This window comes from Nematolebias whitei, chromosome 9 (genome assembly GCF_014905685.2).
Source record: "Nematolebias whitei isolate Nwh7 chromosome 9, NemWhi1, whole genome shotgun sequence".
Taxonomy (NCBI): Eukaryota; Metazoa; Chordata; class Actinopteri; order Cyprinodontiformes; family Rivulidae; genus Nematolebias; species Nematolebias whitei.
This window is the reverse complement of record NC_056506.1, coordinates 7913278-7927429: the sequence shown is the minus strand read 5'-3', so window position 1 is coordinate 7927429 and position 14152 is coordinate 7913278. Positions and strand designations below refer to the sequence as shown.

The following is a 14152-nucleotide window of genomic DNA, read 5'->3' as shown; positions in this document are numbered from 1 at the left end:
ATCTTTGTGAAAAGAAATCGTCCATCATTAAACAGGGGTGGAGGCCTACGTGTTCAACTGTCCCCCTCTTACAATGCTGTGATTGCTAGTATCACTCAGCCCTCTGTGAACAGTAAACAGCCATCAGTGTGCTAATGATCCATTGTTAGGCTGATGGTCCTTCTTGATCATGTGATCAGCTGGTTTTGGTTGTCAGCAGCAAAACTGGTTGATCCACTCTGAGACGGTGCTATTTAAGAGACTGAGCTGAAAACAGCACCTCAGACTGAGGAAGTCTCTCGGATGAGAGACGAAACGTTTCTACATTTTTTTGTTGATTTATTTTGTTTTGTTTTTTTGAATGTCCAGAGGACCAGATTTAACTTTTTTAGATTTTTCTACCTGGATTATTGAGCATGCATCAGGATAGAAGGAAGGATGGTTTGAATTTTCTCTCTAGTTGAAATAATTTTATTTATAAAGAATCTCATGAAGTCATCACTACTTATAGTTGTAGGGATACATGGTTCAACAGAAATGGGACTTTTAATTAGTCTAGCAATAGTACTAAACAGAAACCTAGGGTTATTTTTATTCTCTTCTATTAAAGATGAGTAATATAAAGTTCTAGCTTTACGGAGAGCTTTTTTATATGTTAGCAGACTATCTTTCCAAGTTAAATAAAATTCTTCAACATTAGTAGAGCGCCATTTTCTCTCCTGGTTTCTAGATGCCTGCTTTAAAGTACGTAACTCAGAATTGAACCAAGGAGCCAGTTTCCTCTGATTGATCAGTTTCTTTTTCAGTGGAGCAATTTTATCAAGTGAAGTTTGCATTGAAGTTGTAAGATGATCAACTAGATGATCTAAGATGCATTACTCTGCAAGACAGAGGAAAACATTGATGGAAGATATTGTTTAAATTTGGTTACAGCATTTTCTGATAAGCACCTGCTGAGATGAAATTTACTCTCAGTGACTGTGTAGTCATTTAATGTAAACTCAAAAGTTATTAAAAAAATGGTTGGACAGAATAGGATTTTGAGGAACTATTACCAAGTCCTTAATCTCTACACCATAGGTCAGAACTAAATCAAGAGTGTGATGATAAGAATGAGTAGATGTGCGGACGTTTTGGGTAAATCCAAATGAGTCTATTAAATTATCAAAGGCTATGCTTAAACTATCACTTTCATCATCCACATGAGTATTGAAATCACCCATTATGATGATTTTATCAGTATTTAATAGTAAGTCAGTTAATAATTCTGAGAATTCAGACAAAAACTGAGAGTAAGCGCCTGGTGGACGATATATAACAACTAGTAAAAGTGGCTTTTCTGATTTCCATTTTGGATGAGAAAGACTGAGGGACAGCGATTCAAAATAATCATAACTAATAACTGGTTTGGCATTAATCAATAATCCTGACTGAAAAATAGAAGCTACTCCTCCACCTTGGCCAGTTGTTCTAGGAACATGAAAATTTAAATAACAGGAGTGGATTCATTTATACTAACAAAATCCTCCTGTTGTAGCCAAGTTTCTGTCAGACAGAATAAATCAATATGATGATCAGTCATCAGTTCATTAACTAACAGGGATTTAGAGGAAAGAGATCTGATGTTCAATAATCCACATTTAATGATTTTATGATTTTCCTCTGGTAAAGTAACTGTGTTTATTTTAATCAGATTTTTATGGTTTATACAAACCGGATTCCAAAAAAGTTGGGACACTAAACAAATTGTGAATAAAAACTGAATGCAATAATGTGGAGGTGCCAACAGCTAATATTTTATTCACAATAGAACACAAATCACAGATCAAAAGTTTAAACTGAGAGAATGTATCATTTTAAGGGAAAAATCTGTTTCCAAATTTTATAGCATCAACAAATCCCAAAAAAGTTCGGACAAGTCTATTTTTACCACTGTGTGGCATCCCCCCCCTTCTTCTTACAACATTCAACAGACGTCTGGGGACAGAGGAGACCAGTGTCTCAAGTTTAGAAATAGGAATGCTCTCCCATTCATGTCTAATACAGGCCTCTAACTGTTCAATCATCTTGGGCCTTCTTTGTCGCACCTTCTTCTTTATGATGCGCCAAATGTTTTCTATAGGTGAAAGATCTGGACTGCAGGCTGGCCATTTCAGTACCCGGATCCTTCGCTTACGTAGCCATGATGTTGTGATTGCTGCAGAATGTGGTCTGGCATTATCATGTTGAAAAATGCAGGGTCTTCCCTGAAAGAGATGACGTCTAGATGGGAGCATATGTTGTTCTAGAACCTGAACATAGTTCTCTGCATTAATGGTGCCTTTCCAGACATGCAAGCTGCCCATGCCACAAGCGCTCATGCAACCCCATACCATCAGTGATGCAAGCTTCTGAACGGAGCGTTGATAACAACTTGGGCTATCCTTGTCCTCTCTGGTCCGGATGACATGGCGTCCCAGTGTTCCATAAAGAACTTCAAATCGTGACTCATCTGACCACAGAACAGTCTTCCATTTTTCCACACTCCATTTTAAATGACTCCTGGCCCAGTGCAAACGTCTGAGCGTGTGGAGCTTGCTTAGAAATGGCTTCCTCTTTGCACTGTAGAGTTTCAGCTGGCAACGGTGGATGGCACGGTGGATTGTGTTCACTGACAATGCTTTCTGGAAGTATTTCTGAGCCCATTCTGTTATTTCCTTGACAGTGGCATTCCTGTTTGAGGTGCAGTGACGTTTAAGGGCCCGGAGATCACGAGCATCCAGTAGAGTTTTACGGCCTTGACCCTTATGCACAGCGATTGTTCCAGATTCTCTGAATCTTTTGATGATGTTATACACGGGTGATGATGATAACTTAAAAGTCTTTGCTATTTTACACTGGGTAACACCATTCTGGTATTGCTGCACTATCTTTCTGCGCAACAATGGTGGAATTGGTGATCCTCTTACCATCTTGGCTTCTGAGAGACACTCACACTCTGAGAAGCTCGTTTTATACCCAATCATGTTGTCAATTGACCTAATTAGTGTTAATTGGTCTTCCAGCTGTTCGTTATATGCTCAATTTCCATTTGCCAGCTACTTATTGCTACTTGTCCCAACTTTTTGGGGATTTGTTGACACTGAAATTTTGAATCAACATATTTTTCCTTTAAAATGTTACATTTACTCAGATTAAATTTTTGATCTGTCATCTATGTTATATTACGAATAAAATATTGACATTTGCCATCTCCACATAATTGCATTCAGTTTTTATTCACAATTTGTTTAGTGTCCGAACTTTTTTGGAATCCGGTTCGTATTTTTAAAGCTGATTTTTGGTTTATTTAATTTGAGCCGTGGGCGAGTTGACACTGTTTCAATGGGGGTGTGGGTGGGTAACAGAGGAGAAGCAGCAGAGAGGTGTGGAGGATTACATCTCTGCTTCCTGGACTGAACCCTAGGTTGTCAATAATTTGGGGGACAAACAAAATCAGCCATATTTCTAGAAAAAAGAGCGGCTCCGTCCAAAGTGGGATGGATGCCATCTCTCCGCATCAGACCAGGTTTTCCCCAGCAAGAACTCCAGGGTCTGTTTCTCAGCGGGTGTGTCACTGAGCGAGGAAAATCGATTAGAAACGTGAACGGGTCGGTGGTGAACTGGGGGCTTAGCCTTACGCTTGCTCCGGACCGTCACCCAGCCGGCCTGGGGCCCCGGCTGCTCAGGGTCTGCTGGAGGAGCGCTAATGGGAGCTAGCCTCTGTGGTTCCGCGCTGTCTAAGGGGACCTGGCTAACTACAGGTTTTTCTACAGCACGGAGCCGAGCTTCCACTTCAGACAGCCTCTCCTCCAAAGCTACCATAAGACTACATTTGTTACATGTATCATTACCACTAAATGAGGCAGAGGAGTAACTAAACATCTGACACACGGAGCAAGAGAAAACAGAGGAAGCAGGGAGAGAAGCAGCAGCCATGCTAAGCTAACGCTAGCAGGAGCTAGCAGAGCCAAATACACCAATAAAAACCGAGAAGTGTTGAAAGATAAGGTGTTTTAAGCACTATCCAACAGTAGAAAAACAACTGCACTGTGTGTGAACTAGAATGAAAAACTGCAAAAGACAGATAAATCCAGAAAACAAAGACGACTCGAGCAAACAATTCACTCGAGCTACCGACAGACAAACAGGAAATGACACAATACGTCTCACCACGAACGTGCAACGTCACACCACCACCACCAGGTTCACCAATTCAGTTTCCAAAACAATGTACTCCCTCTTGACTGCTGTACTTTAGCATCCAATGTCACTGTAAATAAACTTTGAAGTTGTAATTTTTACCAGGAACGTTCTTATATTTTTATATATTAAACTTGTCTCCAGAACTAATTTTTCATCTGGAAAATCATGCTTTTTATATCCCAGAGTGGCCTTTTTAATCAGCAAATTTGATTACTGAAATGTTGTTGTTTTTGAACTGAAATATTTTCTTAGAAATCTTCCATACGATCCATAATGCTGCAGTAAAGGTTCTGAGAGGATGAGCAAAAAGGGAGCACATCGCTAGTTTTAATGTCATTACACTGGCTGCTTGTCAGATTTAGAATTCAGTTTAAAATATTTTTTTTATCACTTATTAAACCAAAGATTTTTGATGATAAAGGACCACATAATATAGACTGTAATCAGTTTTAAAATTTTCTCTGAGCTGTTGCTATTTTAGCACTTTAATGAAGCAAATCATCCTTCCTACGGTGTCTGCAGGTGGGCCAGTGGTTAGAAGCCATGTTTGATCACCTGAAACACATTCCTCGTTACCTCATCCCCTGCTACTTTGATGCCATCTTGGTGTCAACCTACACCACAGCCCTGGATGCAACTTTCAAACTCATGTCAAGGTAAAATCTTTGTTTCTGTGTGCATTCATACTGAAGGCAAATAGTATAATCCGTGTTGTATATCAATAGTTTATAAAGCAAATATTAATTTCACTATGTATTGATTTGTGTTACACAAAGGCAAAGTGGCAATAGTGCTCTGCTTGTGTGTGTGTGTGCGTGCATGCGTGCGTGCGTGCGTGCGTGCTTGCGTGTGTGTGTGTGTTTTTGTATGTGTGTGTGTTGGGGGGGCTATTGTTTTCAACCTTATTTGTCTGTTAGCAAAATATCTCTTAAATCACAGGATGAGTTTTGGTGAAACTCTGAAAGTAGTCATTGGATAAACATCTACAGGGCGGTTGTGGCTGTGTGTGTGGTTCGAGCAATTCAATTAAAAAATTCAATTCAAAAATACTTTATTAATCCCAAAGGGAAATTATTTGTTGTTGTGACTCGTTATCCTCATTTCATTAAGAGATGTTTTAAATGCTGATGGCTGTAGCAGGAAGGATCTCTTGTAAAGGTCCATCCCACAATGGATCCTAAGAAACTGGCTGCAGATGCCGTCCGATCCATCCACTCAGACTTGGCTGGCCTCTCGGTTCCTCCGGGCTGCAGGACCGCCCGAATGCCGGGCAGAACTCCTCCCAGTGCGATGGCCACTCCTCCCAGCAGTCTGCCGAGCTCCTTATCACTGCGGACAGCCAACTGTAGGTGCCGAGGGACGATCCTGTCCTTCTGCTGTCATGAGCTGTGTTTCCTGCTAGTTCCAGGATCTCAGTGGTCAGGCACTCAAGCACAGCTGGCAGGTAGATGAGAATGCGTCCACAGAACATCCTTTTCAACTCATTTGAGATTTGGGGCTGTAGTTGAGATATTATTTGAGTGTTTGAGATGTTAATCAGCTGTTGTTGTTGTAGAAAACTGCCTTGTTGCCATGGTTACGCATCATAACAAATGTCCAAAACCAAAAAAGTTTCAGTAAAAATCCTTCCAGCTGCACAGCATCTGATACCAGAGGAAACAATCATCCAAAAAATGGGATTTATATCCAGAAAACCCGGAATAAAGTTTCCAAAAGCAAAATCTCAGAATGAAAGTAACAGAGCTGCTCCAGCATGCAGCCACCTGGAGCGGCGCAGTTCTAGAACAGATGATGTTCTAGAACCTCCAATGCAAGAGTTGGGGGTTCAATTCCACCAGCAGTCACATGCCGAAGTGTCCCTGGGCAAGACACTGAACCCTCATTGCCTCTGATGTGTGTCTCATTGGTGTATGAATGTAATATAGCACTGATTAGTCTTTGTAGAGATCTAGTAGAGTGCTGTATGAATGGGTAAACGAGGGCACATATTGTGTTGTAAAGAGCTTTGAGTATCTTGATAAGATAGAAAGGAGCTATATAAGTACAGTCCATTTACAAGTGATTTAACTTTTGGAGGAAACTCGCTCCAAGATGGCTGTCACAACTAAGCAAACTTAGAAAACCCAAGTCTAGCTATAACAGTTAATTTTACCGATATTGAGCTAAAATCTGTTGCAGTGTGATTTCCATTTTGGTGTCTGACTGTAAGAAGGGTCACTATCAAAATTGGGTTGTCACATCAAAATCCAAGATGGCCACTGTAAACTGGCCATGCCAATCATTTGACAAAACTACTTTCTTGTTTTTATGTTGCTTTAAACTTTAAAGCTATACTTTACTATACTATACTATACTATACTTTAAAGTTTAAAGTATAGTTTTCTCAAATGATTGGGGACGTTCAAAGGACAGAACCCCCAGACCCAAACTGAGCGGCGTGGTGTCTTCAGGTCATTGCAGCGAGGAATGTGGGAAACTAAACCTCTCCATAGACCCACAGCTGAACACCAGAGAACAGTTCTTCAGGACAACACTCCACCTACACCTCAAGAATGAGACACTCCTATGAGGACCAAAATATCAATGTTTGAAAGATCCTACCAACTTTCTTTTGTGATTGGGCGTGTGGTTTTAATCTAATCAGCCTGTGAGGACAGGTACAGAATGAAGCCTCTCATGCAGTTCTATGAAGCTTAGAACTCCACACACTCCAGACAGTTTTTGATTTGATAAAGCCTCTTGGGAAGTGAAACATCTTTCGTCACAGAATATAAGTTATTTGTTTTTCTTATACTTCTTTTGGATTGCTTGGGTTTTTACTTTAGAATCAGATTCTGTATCTTTTGAAGCTAGAAAACTTATTGTTGCTGCCCATTTTTTGTCCATTTCAGACTACGGAGACATGATTTGTATGTACGCATCCGTTCACTGGTAGCTTATGTTGGACTCTGTATATCACCGGGCTTTACCTTTTATAATCGAACTTGAAGCCTATCAATGTTCTGTATGCCTGGTATGGATGGGCTGCCTTATCCATCTACAGAATGTCTTTGGTATAATCTTATTTACAAGGTGATCTGGGGTTTACTGCCCCTTATCTCATGTCCTACATGTATATTGTTAACAAGCCCTAAAGAAATTATTATTTTCACTAGGATGATTTAATTTTATTAACTGTACCTAAGGTTTTTACAGGCTGTCAAAAGAATCATTCCAGTTTGCTGTTCAGACTGAAATCAACTGCAGAAAGACTTGAAATTGAAGGAGGTTGAACTCCGAATGGTTTTAAGGCCATTCTTGAAGATGTTGTAAAGGCAGCATCTGTTTGGAAACCTTTTAACAGATATTGATAGTTTTGGGTGTGTTATTCTCTTTCTTGTTTTCTTTTCTTATTTGTGTAGTGGACTAGGCCCATGTCAAAAACTAAGTCTAAGGTCAAAAATCTTGACCTTAAGAACCTTGTGGGACAGGAACTGTCATTTCATTGATTTGAGTCCAGAAGTGCAGGTTCACCCATCCTGAGACTTTCTCTCTTGAAGATTCAAGTGAAAAGAACACTCTCTGTTTTATTATCATTACTATTTTACAAATGTTGATAATCAAAGTGTCTTAGTTCAAACCATTTTAGATGTTGCAGTGAACTAATCAATTTTATTAACTGTGTAATGATTTTTCTCACGCAAAGTTAGAACTCATGTCAAAGCTGTTACAGAGTAATTATGCCTTTTCTGATTTCTGCTTTTGAATGAGCAAGTGTAAGTTGGTCCAAGGTTGGAGTCAAACGCAAAACAAGTTGTTGGCATGTTTTTAGAATCCTCTCAGACATAAATATAGAGGTTTTTGGCACCTGTTTCTGAAACGCGCCAAAACAAAACTCTCTCTGTCTGTGAGAACATTTCTGATCTTTTCATAACAATTCTTGCTGTCTTCTAACCTCCTACGTCACAAAACACACCCCGTCTGGTCGGTTCTGACCAATGGTAATACTCCCAAAAGTGAACCGGGAAACTGCTCTTTAAAATGTCAGTACTTCCTGGTTTACTCAGTTCAGTTCAGTTCTAGCTCTAGTTCTGGTTCTGGTAAGGTTCTGCTCGAGATCTGTAAACTACACAGTTCTGTTAGAAGTTCTGGGACAGTTCTGTTCAGTTCTGATGGAGACGGGATGATCCTGACATGACAACAGAGCTCTTCCGAGTTCCATGGGAATATAACACTTTCACTCGCCACTACTTCTGACGAGCTACAGCCATCCTAAGGAGACGCTGGACAGGTAGCGTTAACGGAACACCATATCTGCTGATTATCATCAGAAAGGTAATGGGTCAAGTTTCCTACCAAGCGTACCGAGGCGAGCTGGGTTTCTGATGGAGAGTGTCGGTTCTGGTGAACACTTACTTCCCTTCACACACCCTCTTACTCCCTCTTAACTTCTTTCATCTTTAAACTTTTCTCTCAAGTAGAAATTCTTCCAGATATTTTAGAAATGTCTGTGTAAAATGCTCACCCACATCCATGTGGGTAAAAGATCATAATTGTACAGTTTTCATAAATGTCTGTGGTGAAGCAACGGAAAAATCATGGCCGTATGATTTTTCCTGATTGATTGCTTATGTTGTTATTTTCATAATTTGCCAAATTAATGTAAATGTTTGATGTTAAATTTTGATTCTGTAAATAAATGACCGCATTCATTTTGATGGGTCAAACGTAAATGACGTCTCACGTTTGCATTTCCTTAAATTCAATGCACGTTTTATTCAGTCCAGAAAAATGAGGAATCCGCGTTAAATGATGAATATATCTGAGCATCTGTTCATCTACATTTGATTCTCTTATTCTAGAATTGCGCCGCTCAAGGTGGCTGCATGTTGGAGCAGCGCTGTTACTTTCATTTTGAGGTTTTGCTTTTGGAAGCTTTGGTTCCTCTTTTTCTGGATGTAAATCACATTTTTTTGGATGATTGTTTCCTCTGGTGTCGGATGCTGTGCAGCTGGAAAATTTTTTACTGAAACTTTTTTAGTTTTGGACATTTGTTATGACGTGTAACCATGGCAACAAGGCAGTTTTCTACAACCAACAGCAGCTGATTAACATCTCAAAAGCTCAAATAATATCTCAACTACAGCCCCAATTCTCAAATGAGTTGAAAAGGATATTCTGTGGACACATTCTCATCTACCTGCCAGCTGTGCTCGAGTGCCTGACCACAGAGATCCTGGAACTAGCAGGAAACATGGCTCATGACAGCAGAAGGACAGGATCGTCCCTCGGCACCTACAGTTGGCTGTCCGCAGCGACAAGGAGCTCGGCAGACTGCTGGGAGGAGTGACCATCTCTCTGGGAGGAGTTCTGCCTGGCATTTGGGCGGTCCTACAGCCCGGGGTAACCGAGAGGCCAGCCGAGTCTGGGTGGACGGATCGGACGGCATCTGCAGCCAGTTTCTTAGGATCCACTGTTGGATGGACCTTTACAAGAGATCCTTCCTGCCTACAGCCATCAGTATCTATAACATCTCTTAATGAAATGAGGATAACGAGTTATAACAACAAATAATTTCCCTCTGAGATTAAAATAGTATTTTTGAATTGAATTGAATTATTTTTACTATTTCTGATTATGTATTTGAATTGTGCTTTGATAACATTGAATATATGACTGGAAATGTTTGTGTAGTGTGCCATTCTTGACAAGGTCTCTTAAGATATTTTTAATCTCATTTAGGTCCACCTGGTTAAATAAATGGTTTAAATGAAAAATAAAACAGTCTTAGACTTTATTCTAAAACTCAAACATGAAAAGTGGTGGGTGACATGCATTCCTTCAAGGGATGCAGAGTGTTTATCAAAGTTCTGTTAATTTCAAATCAGATATCTGGTTTTTAAGGTTAGGTTTGTTGTTGAATGAGATTTACTGACAAACATTCCTCTCTGTTTTAAAACAGTTTCATCCAAAATGGTTCCTCTTTTGTCCAACACCTGGCGCTGGGCTCAGTCCAGATGTGTGCCATTGGACGCCTTCCTGTCCTCCCTTCCATTTCAGCGAGCATTAAGGACGTTCCTTACCGCATCAGTCCAGTCACTGGGCAGAAGGAGCAGTACTGTGTCTCACTGGCAGCAGGTACTCATGATGTACCTAAGGATGAAAATGAAACATACAGGTGCTGGTCATAAAATTAGAATAGCATGAAAATTTTGATTTATTTCAGTAATTCCATTCAAAAAGTGAAACTTATATTCATTCATTACACACAGACTGATGTATTTCCAATGTTTATTTCTTTTAATGTAGATGATTATAACTGACAACTAATAAAAACCCTAAATTCAGTATCTCAGAAAATTAGAATATTGTGAAAAGGTTCAATATTAAAGACACCTGGTGCCACACTCTAATCAGCTAATTAACTCAAAACACTTTCAAAGGCCTTTAAATGGTCTCTCAGTCTAGTTCTGTAGGCTCCACAATTATGGGGAAGACTGCTGACTTGACACTTGTCCAAAAGATGACCAATGACACTGGACAAGGAGGGCAAGACATTAAAGGTCATTGCTAAAGAGGCTGGCTGTTTCCAGAGCTCTGTGTCTAAGCACATTAATAGAGAGGCGAAGAGAAGGAAAAGATGTGGTAGGAAAAACTGTACAGGAAATGGGGATAACTGCACCCTGGAGAGGATTGTGAAACAAAACCCATTCCAAAATTTGGGAAATTTCCCAAAGAGTGGACTGCCAGTGCTCCAAGAACCACCACGCACAGACATATGCAAGACAAGGGTTTCAGCTGTCACATTCCTTGTGTCAAGCCAATCTTACCATACCATACCAATTTATTTATATAGCACTTTAAACAGTGACAAAGCACACCAAAGTGCTGTACAGGGACAAACAGAACAAGTACATAGCAACAGATTACATAACAGGACACCAAAAAGTAGAAACCAACAAAAATAATAATGGATAACAACAACAACCGCAACATGACCAACACAGTGTGATGCACAAAGACTCAGCACAGATCACACAGTGCTGAAAGCCAGGGAATAAAAGTGTGTTTTTAAGCGAGATTTAAAAACTGTGAGGGAGGGGGCCTGTCTAACGAGCAGAGGTAACTCATTCCAAAGTCTTGGGCCTGCTACAGAGAAGGCCCCGTCACCTCTGCGCTTGAGACGGGTTCCTGGGACTGTTAGGAGCAACTGGTCTGCTGATCTGAGAGAACGTGGTGGGACATACGGCTGGAGCAGATCAGTATGATAGGAGGGGGTAGAGCTGTTAAGTGATTTATAGACATACAAGAGTATTTTGAATTTGATTAGAAGGTGAACCGGAAGCCAGTGTAGGGAGGCCAAAACAGGTGTAATGTGCTCTCTTTTGCTTGTGCTGGTCAAAAACCGGGCTGCTGCATTTTGGACCAGTTGGAGTCTAGCTATGGAGGTCTGACTGATACCAAAAAGGAGTGAGTTGCAATAGTCGAGCCTGGATGTAATGAATGCATGAATTACTGTCTCCAGGTTATTTTTGGACAATATGGGCTTCAGCTTAGACAGTCGCCTCAGCTGGAAAAAGCAGGATTTAACAATCATATTTACATGATTGTTGAGTTTCAGAGAACGGTCAAGTATCACTCCTAGATTAGTGACTCTTTGTTTCACTAACGGTGACAGAACGGATAGGTCGATGCAGTGGTTGGTGATTGTGTCATTGGGAGGAAAAAGCATAACTTCAGATTTCTTCTCGTTGAAACTCAAGAAATTTAAAGCCATCCAATCTCTGATGTCAGCCAGGCAGTCCAGTAACGGTTGAATAGAGCGAGTACCGTTGAGTCTGAGGGGGATGTAGATTTGGCAGTCGTTGGCGTAGAAATGAAAAGGTATGTTATGTTTCCTGAAAATAACACCTAGTGGCAGCAGGTATAAAGAAAATAAAAGAGGGCCAAGGATGGACCCTTGCGGTACCCCCCATTTAAGCGCTGCCGAGGCTGAACTAAAATCTTTGATGGAGACACAAAAGGACCTGTCAGCAAGGTAAGATCTAAACCATTCGAGGGCTGACCCAGTGATGCCCACCCACTGCTCTAACCTCGCAATGAGGATCTCGTGGTCGATTGTATCAAAGGCAGATGTGAGGTCCAGTAAGAGAAGGAGCACAGAATCACCAGCGTCTGTGAATAGGAGAATGTCGTTAAAAACCTTGTGTAGAGCAGTTTCAGTGCTGTGGAGAGGTTTAAAGCCAGACTGGAATAGCTCTAAGATGGCATTATCCTCTAGAAAGCATTTCAGCTGGGACTCCACAATTTTTTCCAGTAGTTTAGCGACAAATTGGAGTCTGGAGACAGGCCGGAAGTTGGACATGACTGAGGGGTCAAGGCTAGGTTTTTTCAGGAGAGGTTGGACAGCAGCATGTTTAAAAGTTATTGGCACCACACCTGAGGCTAAGCTGCTGTTCACAATACCAAGAACAGGAGGGCCCAGAACAGGAAGAAGCTCCTTAAGGAGTCAAGGGGGGACAACATCAAAAGGGGAGCCAGATGGCTTCATGCCGCACATGACCTGCTCCAGGGAAGACAGAGAGATGGGCTCGAAGTGGTCAAGAACAGCAACACAATGAGATGGGATGGACGGATCATGAGCAGGTGGAGAAATGAGTGCCCGGGTGTTTGCAACTTTTTCAGAAAAGAAATGGAGGAAGCTTTCACACAGCTCAGTTGAGGCTTCTAGAGGTGAAGGTTCACTGAGGTGTAGAACTGAGTTCAGGGTGGAAAAAAGGGCTCGGGGGTTGTGGGAGTTTGAGGCAATTATCGCAGAAAAGAACTTCAATTTGGCGGCTTTAACTGCCTTCTGATAATGACGCCAACTCTCCTTTAGGATTTGAAAAGAAACCTGCAGCCTGTCTTTCCTCCACCTGCGTTCTGCTCTCCTACACTGCTGTCTAACGGCTTGAGTGACGTCATTAAGCCATGGTTCTGATAAAAGTTTTATTTTCCTGGTTTTAACGGGAGCAACACGGTCCAGAATATTGAAGCAAACCGAGTTAAGCTGAGAGTTTAGCTCCTCGGTGGAGAGAGACACTGAGAGCTGATTGATCCTCTTAGAGCTAAAAGCTTCAGTAAAACGTGCAGCAGTGAAACAGTTAATGGCGCGTGAAGTACGTGCAGAATCACATGTCTTAGCAGTAGGACAAGGCGGGATGATATCAAACAAGACAGGCATGTGGTCTGAGAGAACGTTGTCACCGATTACCAAATTACAAACAGAGACATCACGTGTAAAAATGAGATCCAGAGTGTGACCGTGTTGTTGGGTGGGACCATTTACTTGTTGAGTTAAATTAAATGAGTCCAACAAATCAAGGAAGTCCTTCACTAACGGTTTCTCCTGACAACAGACGTGAATATTAAAGTCACCAACGATAACAAAGTGATCATATCTTGGTGTGATGTAAGCCAGAAAATCAGATAATTCACTTATGAAGTCCTTGGAACGAGGGTGGCGATAAAAAATCGCGCACAGAACGGGAGGAGAATGTCCGAGTTCAAAAGCACTCAGCTCAAAACTGGAGCAGGGCATGAGGGTGGACAACTGTTTACAAGAAAAGTTTGATTTAAATACAGTTAAAATTCCACCACCCCGCCGGCCTGATGGCTGCGGGGCATTAAAACACAGACAGTCAGGAGGTAAAAGTTCCACCAAGGCGTTTGAGTCACCCAAAGGCAACCAGGATTCCGTGAGAAAAAGAAAATCTAGTCCCTTGTCTTTAAAAAAGTCATTTAGGATAAAAGTCTTGTTGGCAACAGACCTTGTGTTGATGAGGCACGTCCTGATCTGGTCCGACACAGAACCAGCCATGGTGGGGGTAGTGCGCGCCAACGGTTTCAGATTTTTAAAAACGGCACCTCCAGGACTGTCCAATCGCTGGGCCGGTAGACAACACCCATATCTTCCCTGGTCCGGGCACGT

At 41.3% G+C, this 14152-nt stretch overlaps 1 protein-coding gene across 1 annotated transcript in view; it reads left to right on the top strand.

Annotated features, from left to right (window-relative positions):
- agla (amylo-alpha-1, 6-glucosidase, 4-alpha-glucanotransferase a) overlaps window positions 1-14152 on the top strand; it is a 355602-nt gene that overhangs the window by 239936 nt on the left and 101514 nt on the right. Inside the window, exons 20-21 of the mRNA XM_037681985.1 lie at window positions 4726-4859; window positions 10145-10320. Of these exons, the coding sequence (XP_037537913.1) occupies window positions 4726-4859; window positions 10145-10320 (310 nt within the window). The remainder of the gene's footprint in view (window positions 1-4725; window positions 4860-10144; window positions 10321-14152) is intronic.